The following is a 13,566-nucleotide window of genomic DNA, read 5'->3' on the forward strand; positions in this document are numbered from 1 at the left end:
ATGGATGTCAGGGATAGTATATGTGTGTTGGGGACCTGGAATGGATGTCAGGGACAGTATATGTGTGTTGGGGACCTGGAATGGATGTCAGGGACAGTGTATGTGTGTTATGGACCTGGAATGGATGTCAGGGACAGTATACGTGTGTTGGGGACCTGTAATGGATGTCAGGGACAGTATATGTGTGTTGGGGACCTGGAATGGATATCAGGGACAGTATATATGTGTTGGGGACCTGGGCTGGATGTCAGGGACAGTATATGTGAGTCGGGGACCTGGAATGGATATCAGGGACATTATATGTGAGTCGGGGACCTGGCATGGATATCAGGGACATTATATGTGAGTTGGGAACCTGGAATGGATGTCAGGGACAGTATCTGTGTGTGTTGGGTGTACTGTATACAATATTCGTATCTCCTGCTCATAGTCAGGACTGTAGCATACAATGAAAGAGGCGCCCGCCCCTCCCCCTCCAGTACAGGGAGTGTTCTCCCCTCTCTGTTTCCTTCCGGTATCACATCCTCTAAACATGGCAGCTGCCGGCCTCTGCTTCTTAGCAACAGGTAAGGATGACAGCCCCCGGTCCATCGGGCGATCGGTGATGTACAGGGGTGATCGGTTCTGGTCAGGGGTATGTGTGTCCATGGCAATGCTGATCGTGCTGTGTGTACTTCCATCAGACCTGGACTGTCACTTACCGCCTTGTCTTCTATTGCAGTCTCCTTGTCCCTGCTGGCCCCCACTTCTGCTTTTGTAGAGGACCTGGATGAGACGTAAGATTTCATTTATACATCTGTCTTATTGATGTCATTTTGTGTGATGGCTGTTCTCCTGCAGATGATCCCAGTAATGATATGACTAGAAGATGCACACAGTGGATCTGGTCTTCCATTCATAAACAATAGCAGGCTTGTGGGGCTTATTCACACAATCTACATGGGTGTCGGTGTACATTGTGAGCTTTATTATTATACAGGGTTTATATAGCGCCAACAGTTTGCACAACGCTCTACAATGATGCACAGTTACAATGGTGAAGGGGCGGTGACATGTTGTGAGATGAGATGAGATGAGTTGAGCAGCGCAAAAAATGCAGACCTGCTACATTGCTATGCGACGCGCCTGAGCGCAGCGTTCACGGTGGCGGTGCATCCATACGGGTGCATCCCCCTCTCTCCAGCCACCCCTCTAGCACCAATAGATAGATTCATGTATTGCATGAATCTATCTATGGCCACTGCTGCCCCCCCCCCCCCCCCTATTCAGGTGCCGGGCCCCTTTTCGGGAGCCAGGCGCCTGAATTACAGCGGCGGGGGTGTTTTTGAAGCACCTGATTAGAGCCATAGGCTCTAATGGGTGTCAAAAAGGGTGACCAGAAAGCGCCATGCTGGGCGCTCGCAGGTCACTCAGCTGTGTTAAAAACGCGAATGAATATTCGCTTTCCTGAATCCCAACACTAAACCGCCTCTTCACCAATCAGGTGCTCGGATCGGTTACCCATCACCTAATCGACAGGCGATAGGCGTCCAATCATAGCAGAGGACGGGAGAAGACATCGAGGAGCTGTCCCACTGCCCCAAGACAGGGTGAGTACAGACGGTGGCTGGTGCCTATCAAACGCACAGTGGCTGCGTTTGATGGCACAGTGGCGGCAATTGAGGGACACAGTGGCGGCAATTGAGGGACACAGTGGCGGCAATTGAGGGACACAGTGGCGGCAATTGAGGGACACAGTGGCGGCAATTGATGGGCACAGTGGTGGCAATTGAGGGACACAGTGGCGGCAATTGATGGGCACAGTGGCGGCAATTGATGGGCACAGTGGTGGCAATTGATGGGCACAGTGGCTGCGTTTGATGGCACAGTGGCTGCAATTGATGGGGTTTTTTTTTTCAGAATGTTTGTTTGCGCCCCCCCCCAAAAAAAAAATTTTGAGCACCAGCCGCCACTGGTTCACGCGGCCAGATAGCTGCGACCAGAGGATACCCACGGCAAGGATTCTTGCAATTGGAATGTGTGGGGTGTGCGATTAGCAGCCCATTTATACTAACATCAGCCAGTGTTCGCATATAACCGCATGCAGAGTTTTGTTACCGTTGAGTTTGGCACGCAAGATTTTTATCATTGGAGTGATATGGCTGCAAGCCTTGCTAAATGGATGCACTTCTTTTTTTTTTTTTTGGTGTGCTGCAGGAACATGTGCGGTTTTGCGTGTGTTCCTGCATTGCAGAAATGTGAAGTTAGGCTCCTTTCACATTTGTGCGATTTGTCCTGCGACTTGGGACTGCAAAGTCGCATGACAAGTCGTACCCCATGATTTCCAATGAGTACCATTCCTATCTGTGCAACTTCAAAGTAGTCCCTGCACTACTTTGGTCCGGCTTTGATGCGACTTGAGGTCCATAGACCTCAAGATTACACAGACATTGTCTCAAGTCACGTCTAATTTGTGTGGCTTTCAGATCTTACAAGTGTGAAAGGGGCCTAATGCCGCTTACACACGAGCGGACTGTCCGATGGAACGATTCCGTCAGACATTCCGATCATGTGTGGGCTTCATCGGACCTTCATTGGACCTTTTCTGTCGAAAATTCAGACGGACCTAGAAATAGAACATGTTTCAAATCTTTCCGACGGACTCGAGTCCGATCGAAAAATCAGTTAGTCTGTATGCTAGTCCGATGGACAAAAAAGGACACAAGGGCAGCTATTGGCTACTGGTTATGAACTTCCTTATTCTAGTCCGGTCGTACGTCATCACGTTAGAAATGATCAGACTTTGGTGTGATCGTGTGTAGGCAAGTCCGTTTCACTGGAACTCCGTCGAACAGTCAGGCACTGATGTTGGAGAAGGCCAGGCTCACAGTCTTTGCTCTAATTCATCCCAAAGGTGTTCTGTCGGGTTGAGGTCAGGACTCTGTACATGCCAGTCAAGTTCCTCCACCCCAAACTCGCTCATCCATGTCTTTATGGTACATAAAGACATGGTTCCCTTCACTGGAACTAAGCGCATTTGTGAGGTCAAGCACTGATGTTGGAGAGAAGGCCTGGCTCACAGAATATGCTGCACTTATGGGCACTGATATGTGGCACTGGGGGGCACAGATAGACAGCACTGATGGCCAAGTATAGGCGGCACTGATGGGTGGCATTGATGGGCAGCAGTGATGAGCAGCACTGATAGCCAGCATTGACTGGCATCACTAATGGCCACTGATTGCTGGCACCTGTGGGCACTGGTAGCAATTGTGGGCAATGGTTGGCACTGATTGCTGGTAGTGGTGGGCAATCATTGCTGGCACTGGTGGGCACTTAATTGTAATCGGGGCACTGATGATCAGTGCCCTGATTACATACCTAGCTGTCCCCTGTGAGGAGATGCCGATGATCGGCTCTCCTCTCCTCACACTCTGTCAATGTGAGGCGAGGAGCGCTGATTACCGGCATCTCTGTATTTACATGTCCGATCACATGGTTAAAGAGCCTCTTTCACACTGGGGCGGTGGGGGCGCCGGCGGTAAATTTTTACTATTTTTAGCGCCGCTTTACCGTAGTTTTTGCGGCGGTATTCGGCCGCTAGAGGATCAGGGGAGAATGAAAACTCCTCCTACAAGCTTTACTAGGAACTGATAGAAGTCACAAGGCTGCTATATACTGCTGATGAAAAAAGGAATTTATCAGTTTATATTTACTAAAATAATTGCATTTCCATGTTCTGTGTAGAGTGGGAGAGCTGATATAGTGAATGCAGGTTTTGGGTTTACTAACACTTTAAGTCTGTGAGATGTTGGTAAGCAGGCACAGAGAACATGGGAAGTCACCGTCACTTCACCCAAAATCTAGAATGTGCTGTGTAAAAATGTGAGACATGCTGTATTTGTATGCAGAGCGCCACAACGTACCTGTATGGTGTGACCTGGGCACATAGAAAACCATTGATGTAACTTGCATTGAGCCTGGATTGATCTATGCAGGTCAGCACCGCTAAGTGGACATTGTGTAAATGAGGAGAGGGGAGAGAGGCGCCAGGAGCCCAAATGGTGTAGTATGCCAATTAAATATGAATGGAATAAAAACATATGTGAATGCACTCACATGCTGCAGGCATACACAGGCATGGCAATCTGACACCATTTGGACATGCCTGTGTATCCCTGAAGCATGTGAGTGCATTCACATATATTTTATTAAATTTACATACTACACTATCTTGGCTCCTGGCGCCTCTCTCCCCCTCCCCTCTTTCAGTTGCTGATATCAGCTCTCCCAGGCCAGTACAGAGTAGGCAGCCTGATAACCCATTGTATTTGTTTATGGACACGTTTAGACATTATGGGGGTGATTTACGAAAGCCGTGCGCTATCAGTAGAGGCTCGTGGCAAAGCGCAACGCACATTTCCATATTTACGAAATGGTGCACCTGTAACAGAGCGCGAATCCCCCATTTACTATAGCGATCTCGGCGCACAGGAGAATGCAATCTGTGCACCACGATGGACATGGCGCACGGCATCTCCAAATCAATATTGACAGAAGATGTAGGTGCCAATATTATGGGGTGATGTGAGGATGTTTAGTAACAACTGCCCAAGTAACAAATATGCCCAAAATAGAATGAGAAAGTAACTTTTTCAGAGAAAGCCTGCTGTGCCCGCAAGTACGTTTAGAACTGCGTGAGATCAATGTAAGCACTGTGCATGCGTAAGCGGCTCTTGCACTCATTCACATGTGTTGGTTTACTGCGCAGCCAAAATCTTAGTAAATGTTAAGCAATGTAAATGCATTTGCACGGATTGAACGAGCACACCTCTAAACTTGACAATTTTTTTTGTTTTTTTTTTTTTTTTATGCTGGTTCACCGTGTTTTTTTTTTTTTAAGGAGATTTGCACACAGGTCATGTTATCACGTTACGTTGCCAACATGCGACATGCATCTTGTTAAAATTATGTAAAAAGACTCTCGCTCCTCTAGTTCCACCTAAAGGGGCATTTAACCTTCCCCCTCTGACCCCCTGGATTTCCATGGGCTAACTTTTGCTTTTAAAGGGGAACTCCACACACCACTCCATTCTCAAAAGGTTGTGAGCTGCCTTCACCAATCCAAACCACGTCCTTTTTCAGAGCATACAACAGGGCCAGCTAGAAAAGGGGCGAGAAGAGCGATCGCCCAACCCCCTCTCCCCCCTCCCCTGAGGAAGAGATGATCCCTATTTGCAAATTAAGATGATTTTTGTATTTATTTTTACATGGTGTGGTGTTTGGTGATTTATTTTAACATGGGGTGGTGTCTGTGAATGTCAGAGTTTTACAATGCCTCATGGGATATGTAGTTCCACAACAGCTGGAGAGTCGTAGTTTGAAGATTCCTGATCACTCTAGCATGTCTTCACAAAAGGTGGTTTCTCATGTGCCTTGTATAATGCCCAAGAAATATTGTTAGGAAAATACAAGTAGGTCATGGCACATCTACATTCCAAATTTTACACTTAAGATGGTCATGCACTATGCAATCTGATTGGCCAATCTCTGTACAACTCGATATTTAGGCAAAATAGGTACTAGGAAGACGCATTTGAGCAATTAAATCATATTATAGGAAATCAATCAGGCTCTTGCACTAAATCTGATTTTAATTAAGATCTGATTGCAGTGTATGGTCACCTTTAACCACTCCAGTACCGCCCATAGTCATATGACGTCCGCAGGAGGGATCTCCCATCCTGGACTGGCTTCATATGACGTCCTGGGCTCCATAACAGTTTGGGGGGCGCCCGGCGCTCCACTCGGTAGCCAATGCTCTTGCCCGGTGCCCGCAATGTCTGCCAGGCACCTTCGATTACATGGTAACAAAGCCGGGACGTGGATCTGTGTGTGTAAACACACAGATCCACATCCTGTCAGGTGAGAGGAGACCGATCATGTGTTCCGTGTACAGAGGAACACCGATTGCCCCCTAGTGTTAACCCCTTCCCTGCCAGTGACATTTATACAGTAATCAATGCATTTTTATAGCACTGATTGCTGTATAAATGTGAATGGTCCCAAAATGGTGTCAAAAGTGTCCGACATGTCCGCCCCAATGTCGTAGTCACGATAAAAATCGCAGATCGCCGCCATTACTAGCAAAAAAAAAATAATAAAAATGCCATAGAACGATCCCTAATATTGTAGACATTATAACTTTTGTGTATAAACCAATCAGTATACGCTTATTGCGATTTATTTATTTATTTATTTTTTAAATATGTAGAAGAATGCATATCTGCCTAAACTGAGGAAAATTTTGTTTTTTTTAAAAAAAAATTTTGGGATATTTATTATAGCAAAAAGTAAAAAATATTGTGTTTTGTTTTCAAACTTGTCGCTCTTCTTTTGTTTATAGCGCAAAAAATAAAAACCGCAAGAGATGATAAAATACCACCAAAAGAAAGCTCTCTTTGTGGGGAAAGAATGATAAAAATTTCATTTGGGTACAGTGTTGCATGACCGCGCAATTGTCATTCAAATTGTGACAGTGCTGAAAATTGGCCTGGGCATGAAGGGGGTGAAAATGCCCTGTATCGAAGTGGTTAGAGATCAAGATCGTAAAAAAATAATTTAATTGGGTTTAGAAACACTTCTCTGTTCTTTGTAATGTATTGAAGGATTTGGGTAAACAAAGAAAAAAACACATTTCAAAGATATATTAGAAGTGATAGGAATGAGATTAACATCAAAAGGGTTAATTAACTGAGAACACCTACTAATTGCCTAACAAGACACATCCAATGAGATGAAATTAACCAATTGTATTAGGTGTGTGCTATTATCAATGAGAAAACTGTCGTTACCCTAGCGACAGTTACAGTTTACATATGGGGGTATCTATTATCGTTATTTGCGCTTCAATGTGCGCTGGTTCGCACATTCGATTAATGACTTTTCCGGCGCACCAATTAATGTATGAATTGATGCAGTGCCTTCTTTTTAGTAAATCACCCCCTATGTCTACACTCCGGGACTTGGATTAATACAATGTGGGGGCATTATTTTGATTTGATTTTACTGTTTCTTTTGTTTCCTTTTTTTATTCTTTTATAACACTGTTTACTGTTAGTGTTAACAATGTTTCTTTTTTATATAATCCTTATTAACTACCTGTTTCGCTAAATCGTATTTTGGAAACATTTGTTAATCGGCAACAATTAAGAATTCCTATGTGTTTGCCTCTACGAATGAGCGAGCCATTCTATCTTTTTAATTTAACAGCTGAAGGCCAGCTACACACCATACACACCATACAATTTGGATTGCAATTGAGCACCTAGGGCAAACAAATTTTTGTTTGATTTAAGATTGTGTGAATTTTAGTAAAGGTGCAATATTGGATTTCTCCAGGTGCCTGCGTGTATTCTATGTGAACCTGGAGGGACCCCCAAACCCCAGGAGCTCTGATATGCAGATATCAGCTTCTTCTAGGAGGTTGTGGGTTTGTCTTGCCTCCTGGTACCACTCATAGTATGTTGGTGGTGGCACCTTTAGTAGCTAATAGGGCATGGTGTGGGAGAATGCTCTGCCATGCTGATGGAAGTTGATATTTGTATATCAGATTGTCCCTGGTCTGGGGGCTCCCAGGACTCTCTGAAGGTCTTCACCTTCACCATCCCTTTTACAGCTGTAGGTGCCCAGCAATCGCTGTGTTGTCATCTTACTATTTCAGTTAGGCTTCATTCAAACGGCCGTAAAAATATTATTGATGTTATGAAACGTGTTTTCTAGGAGAAAAGTTCCTGCCTAATAATCCGTAATACAGATAGATGCCTATGTGTACATAACTTGTTTTTATGATCATTTATCTGGCGTGCACGGCGATATGTAACGTGTATCACAATCGCTGTTTTCAGGCGTAGGCGCCCCGCCGCGTGCGTTTACGTTTGTATGTGCGTATATGTGGGGGTCCTCAACTTTTGGGGTGCAGGGGTATTTTATGTACTTGGATGAAACTCATTTTTTTACAATAACAAAAAAAAATATTATTTTTACTTAACTTTTGTTTTTCCCTTTTAGAGTCCCCTATGTGATGATTTTTTTTGTTTTTTTGTTGACAGGTTCTCTTTAATACTACATCCAGGGTCCAAAAAACCCTGCATGTTTCCCCTGTTCTCCACTGAATGTAACGCAATGCACATCACCTTGATGGCCAGGGAAACTATCAATGTGTGTTTGCACTCCTCCCTTCCCTTTACCCGGTGGCACCCACTATGCTCGTCCTGGGCATGCAGGTTGGCAAGCGGAGCCTGGGATACATAGCAAGCGTCTCTTCTCCAGAGAGAATAAGTTCAGTGCTCGCAACCTTTCCTCATAACCAAGATCCTCCAGACCCTTTATTAGCTTTGTTGCCCTTCTTTGTACTCGCTCCATTTCCAGTATATCCTTCCTGAGGACTGGTGCCCAGAACTGGACAGCATACTCTAGGTGTGGCCAGACCAGAGTCTTGTAGAGCAATTATCTCTGGAGTGAATCCTCTTTTTTAACGCATGCCAATATTCTGATTGCATTGTTAGCAGCAGCTTGGCATTGCATGCCATTGCTGAGCCTATCATCTACTAGGACCCCCAGGTCCTTTTCCATCCTAGATCCCTCCCAGAGGTTCTCCCCCCAGTGTATAGATTGCATTCATATTTTTGCCACCCAAATGCATTATTTTACATTTTTCTACATTGAACCTCATCTGCCATGTAGTTGCCCACCCCATTAATTTGTTCAGATCTTTTTGCAAGGTTTCCACATCCTGCGGAGAAGTTATTGCCCTGCTTAGCTTAGTATCGTCCACAAATACAGACATTGAACTGTTTATCCCATCCTCCAGGTCATTTATGAGCAAATTAAATAGGATTGGTCCCAGCACAGAACCCTGGGGAACCCCACTACCCACCCCTGACCATTCTGAGTACTCCCCATTTATCACCACCCTCTGAACTCGCCCTTGTAGCCAGTTTTCCGTCCATGTACTCACCCTATGGTCCACGCCGAAAAACATTAGTTTGTACAGAAAAAGTTTGTGGGGAACTGTATCAAATGCCTTTGCACAATCCAGATACATCACATCTACGGGCCTTCCTTTATCTAGATGGCAACTCACTTCTTCATAGAAGAGGATACACCGAGATGAAACTAATCCTCCTGCATAAGTTGTACCTGTTTATCTTATAAGATGAAACAATCAGCGCCACAAGAAAAAAATATTGTGATGTTTAAATAAGATAACCTAATAATAAACGTGCACAGCTGCTAAACATTCCAAGTGGTACACCACACTAATTTCAAAATGGATAGTAAATAATAAATGTAGTGCTATGTGTAAAATTATAAATATAAAGTGCAAATCTCTAAAATAAATAAATCCTACATATAAATGAATAGTCCATAAAATGAAAAAATTAAGAAATAAAACATGAAAAACTCTTCTTGTGTTCAGTGTATCTACACAATTCCACCACAGTGATTGTTCGTCCTCAAAAGGAGTGCACACCACCACCAGTAAAAATGTGCGCTCACCTCCCAGATGAGTCAAAACTCATATGCGGATCTCCCCACGAGCTCTTTGCTCTCACTTCCTCTTCCCAATCAATGGTGGGTAATCCAGATGGCTCTTTTCTTAATGGTAACTCAGCTCATTAATATCCAAAGCAGCAGATCATCTCCCAGCTTGACTCAAGATTCCATGAGTTTAGGACATGTAAATAATAAGTATAGAGACCATAGTGTTCTCCATATACAAATTTATTCTAGACGCGTATCGGCCAATCACAGGCCTTCCTCAGTAGATCTACTGAGGAAGGCCTGTGATTGGCCGATACGCGTCTAAAAGGGAGGAGCTGATAGTCGCGTCCAGCCAAGCACTGTGTATGTGGACACGGTGGTGCTACTCTGGAGGTTTTTATGTGATTGATTTTAAAGTTTTTATTTTGTAAGTGCAACTTGTCTATTTGGGGGCTTTGAATAAATTTGTATACAGAGAACACTATGGTGGGGGAATTGTGTGGATACACTGATCACAAGAAGAGTTTTTCATGTTTTATTTCTTCATTTTTTCATTTTATGGACTATTCATTTATATGTAGGATTTATTTATTTTAGAGATTTGCACTTTATATTTATAATTTTACACATAGCGCTACATTTATTATGTACCTGTTTATCTGCAGCGCTCTCTTCTCTACCGCCATTCAAAGTTCAGAATTTTATACAGCTTGTCTAAGCTTTAAGAAGTTACACTCTGCAGATCTCGGTGAAAGCTGATTGGAGGGAAGGGACACGCCCCCCTTCACACAGCACACAAAGAGCTGAGGCTGTCAATCACAGGCTGTGTGCTAGAGTGTCCCTCCCCTGTCACCTTTTTTCCCTTGTTGTCAGGGAAAACTCGTCAGAAGTGACTCATGCAGATAGCAGAGGAACGTCAACAGAGAAAAATGACACTTGCTCTGGATTGAGACATGTACACACTATAGAGGGATACACTTTTTCATATTCCAAGGCTATGTAAAGGTTTGTGGATGTAAAAAAAACAAACAAACATGTCATACTTACCTCCTCTGTGCAGTTGGCTTTGCGCAGAGTAGCCCTGATCCTCCTCTTCTGGGGTCCTTGAGCGGCGTTCCTGACTCCTCCTCTTCTCGAGTGCCCCGTTGGAGAGCGGCTCTCCCTCGGGGCACTCGTGTGGGCACACTCCCGTGTCCTGCTGCTGCGTCCATTGACACAGACAGCAGGACTCAGCCATGCCCCCCGACTCCCGCGTCATTGGATTTGATTGACAGCAGCGGGAGCCAATAGCTGTGCTGCCATCAATCTATCCAATCAGGGCCCGAGATACCGGCTGGAGCTGGTGTGCTCATCCCCGTCACTGGAAAGACAGAGTTCAGGTAAGTAAAAGGGGGGCTCTGGGGGGCTGCTGCATCACAGAAGTTTTTTCATGGTTTACAACCATTTTAACAGCTTCCTCTCTGCCATACGTACATATACAGCACATCCCCGAACACGATTGATGATATCTCAGTTTGATCAGATGCTTTGGAGGCTAGAGAAGAGATCTGGGGTCTAAAAACCCCCAGATCTTTTCATAAAGAGGACCTATCACGGTGTTCGCTATCACAAGGCATTTTGTGCAACAAAGTGCAATCCTGCATAAATGCACATGCATATGTAAATGGTGATCGCACAACACATGTGAGGTATCACTATGAACGTCAGAGAGAGAGCAACAATTCTAGTGCCAGCCCTTCTACGTAGCTCAAAGCTGGTAACGTAAAGGCTTTAAAGCATCGCCTATGGAGATTTTTCAGGTGCTGTAGTTTGTCACTGTTCCATGGGCGTATACATTTTTTTTTGCAATTTTAAAGTATGACATGTTAGGTATCTATTTACTCAATGTACCATCACCTTTAATATTTTACCAAAAATGGGGTATTATATTGTGTTTGGTTTCACTAAAACAAATTCAATTGTATTTGTTCCTGAAATTGTGTGTTTGATAAATTGCTCCGCAAATATCGTGCGAGATAAAACATTGCAACACCCTCCATTTTATTCTCCAGAGTCTCTGCTTATTTATATAAAATGTTTGGGGATTGTAAGTAATTTTCTACCAAAAAAAATGCAGTGACTTTTACATGTATGAGAGAAATGTCAGAATAGGCCCGAACTGGAAATGGTTAAATAAAAAAAAAAAAAAGAATGATTTTTTTTTGTTGCAGCATCTGCTTTCTATATATATATATGTTTTTGTATATTGCTAAACCATGGCTGGAATTTCTGATGAGCTGAGCATGCTGAATAGCCCAGTGTGATCTCCTGGTATCGGGGAAGTCTTTCTCTGGGGGATTTATAATGTGTGGTTCATTGAGTAGCCATCAGATAATTGGCTCAGTGGAACGCAGACTATGCTATGACAGTATACTGTAAAGTCATGAGTCCGAACAAAATGTGATGGAGGAAAAGACGTGCTCTGTTTATGTAGGACTTCCATGGACATTGTTGCAGTAATGGCAGCTATCCTTGGAAAGTGACGAAACTGGGTGACATAATGAAAACAATGATGATTTGTTATGTCAGGGCCAGGTACGGGAAGGCTCGGGTCTGGGAGCATTTCTCCGGGGAGTTTGTGTTGCAATAATGGCATAGAGTTTCAAAGCAGTGGGAGTTGATTGTAGTCATATTAGTGCACTAAGAATCCTGACTTCTAATCCTGTCATTAGCTATCCGTTCTTTAGTGTATTAAAGAAAAAAAATTGGGGTTGTCTTTTTATATGACAGGGTGAATTAAAGTATGCATTCTAAAAAAACAACTTATTTCTAATGTAAAAAAGCTCCAGGAGTAACTATTTTGTTTTGGGAAAAAAAGTGAATATGGAGAAAAAATAGGGCTCATACACATGGCTTTATGAAATTTTGGCAACTAGTACGCAGGATGTTGCTGTCCACAAGATCCTGCGTAAAAAAAGTGGTCTGCACACATGTAATAGCTTACATGTATACCGCATTACCATGTAAATGGCTCTCATAGAAACTGCCTAGCATCCTTTGCTACACCTAGCATCCCCAACTGATAGGGTGTAGGTGGCCTCCCAAGGAAGACACCTACTGCCCTCCCATAGCTAGAACACCTGGCATCTTTCACTAATAGGACACATGTGGCGTCCCAAAGGAGCCACATTGCATCCTCTTTTGCTAGGACACAAGCTTATATAGTGAAATACAGTTTTTTAAAATCCGTGAGACTGTTTTGATGTTGAACTTTAAAAGCAGCAGTGTTCTGTCAGGTTAGCAAACCTGTCAGATCAGCAGACTTGCCGCTGCTTTTCAAATTCACAATCAAAACATTGTCACGGATTTTAAAATACTGTATTTCACTATATGGGCTGGGTGTAACAAGATGTGCACTGCCGCCTTCTGACTGTAGGCTTACTGCAGCCGAGTGCGGGGTGTACCAAATGGGCGTTGTGGTATTTTGATGGAACGTCACTTCCGTTGCCGAATCTGACGGGTCGCCGATCCTGACGGAACACCAGCATATTTGTCTTGAGGAAAACATAGCGGCTGCGCCCCTGACCCGGCCAGCTTACCTTCCAGCTGCCAATGTGTTGTTGAATATTGACGCTGACTCCTGTCTTCTCTCCGCCCACTGACATCCGGGAATGAGCAAGTGATGCCTCCAACTTCCTTGTGCGACGTCTCTTCATTCCTGGAGGAGAGCTAAAGAGCTGGAGGTTTCAGATTAAGCATCGGAGCATTTGCATGAGTACAAGTAATCGCGCAAATGCTCAGTATCAGCACTGATACTAGTATCAGTATCAGTGCAACCCTATCAAAAACCCTCCCAAGCACTATAAGCCTGGCCATTTCATATCCATTCTAGCTACTTGTACAAGCCTTCTATCTCAAGCTCTGCTTGGGAGTTTCATATTTATGTATTTTAGTATTCGAATAGTATTCAAATATTATTAATAATATCTTTTGTATTTTTCTGTATTTTGTTTACCTAGTTTCAAAGAAACCCGACAAGATGACATCTGGCTTGTTGATGTA

General features: G+C 43.9%; 1 protein-coding gene across 1 annotated transcript in view; it reads left to right on the forward strand.

The window, feature by feature from the left end:
- Nucleotides 1-464: 464 nt before the first annotated feature.
- The window catches only part of TMX3 (thioredoxin related transmembrane protein 3), a 105,278-nt gene continuing 92,176 nt past the window's right edge, over nucleotides 465-13,566 (forward strand). The window contains exons 1-3 of the mRNA XM_073631273.1: nucleotides 465-566; nucleotides 722-776; nucleotides 13,524-13,563. Of these exons, the coding sequence (XP_073487374.1) occupies nucleotides 533-566; nucleotides 722-776; nucleotides 13,524-13,563 (129 nt within the window). The 5' untranslated portion in view covers nucleotides 465-532. The remainder of the gene's footprint in view (nucleotides 567-721; nucleotides 777-13,523; nucleotides 13,564-13,566) is intronic.

Source organism: Aquarana catesbeiana, linkage group LG05, assembly GCF_042186555.1.
Source record: "Aquarana catesbeiana isolate 2022-GZ linkage group LG05, ASM4218655v1, whole genome shotgun sequence".
In the NCBI taxonomy this organism is placed as follows: domain Eukaryota; kingdom Metazoa; phylum Chordata; class Amphibia; order Anura; family Ranidae; genus Aquarana; species Aquarana catesbeiana.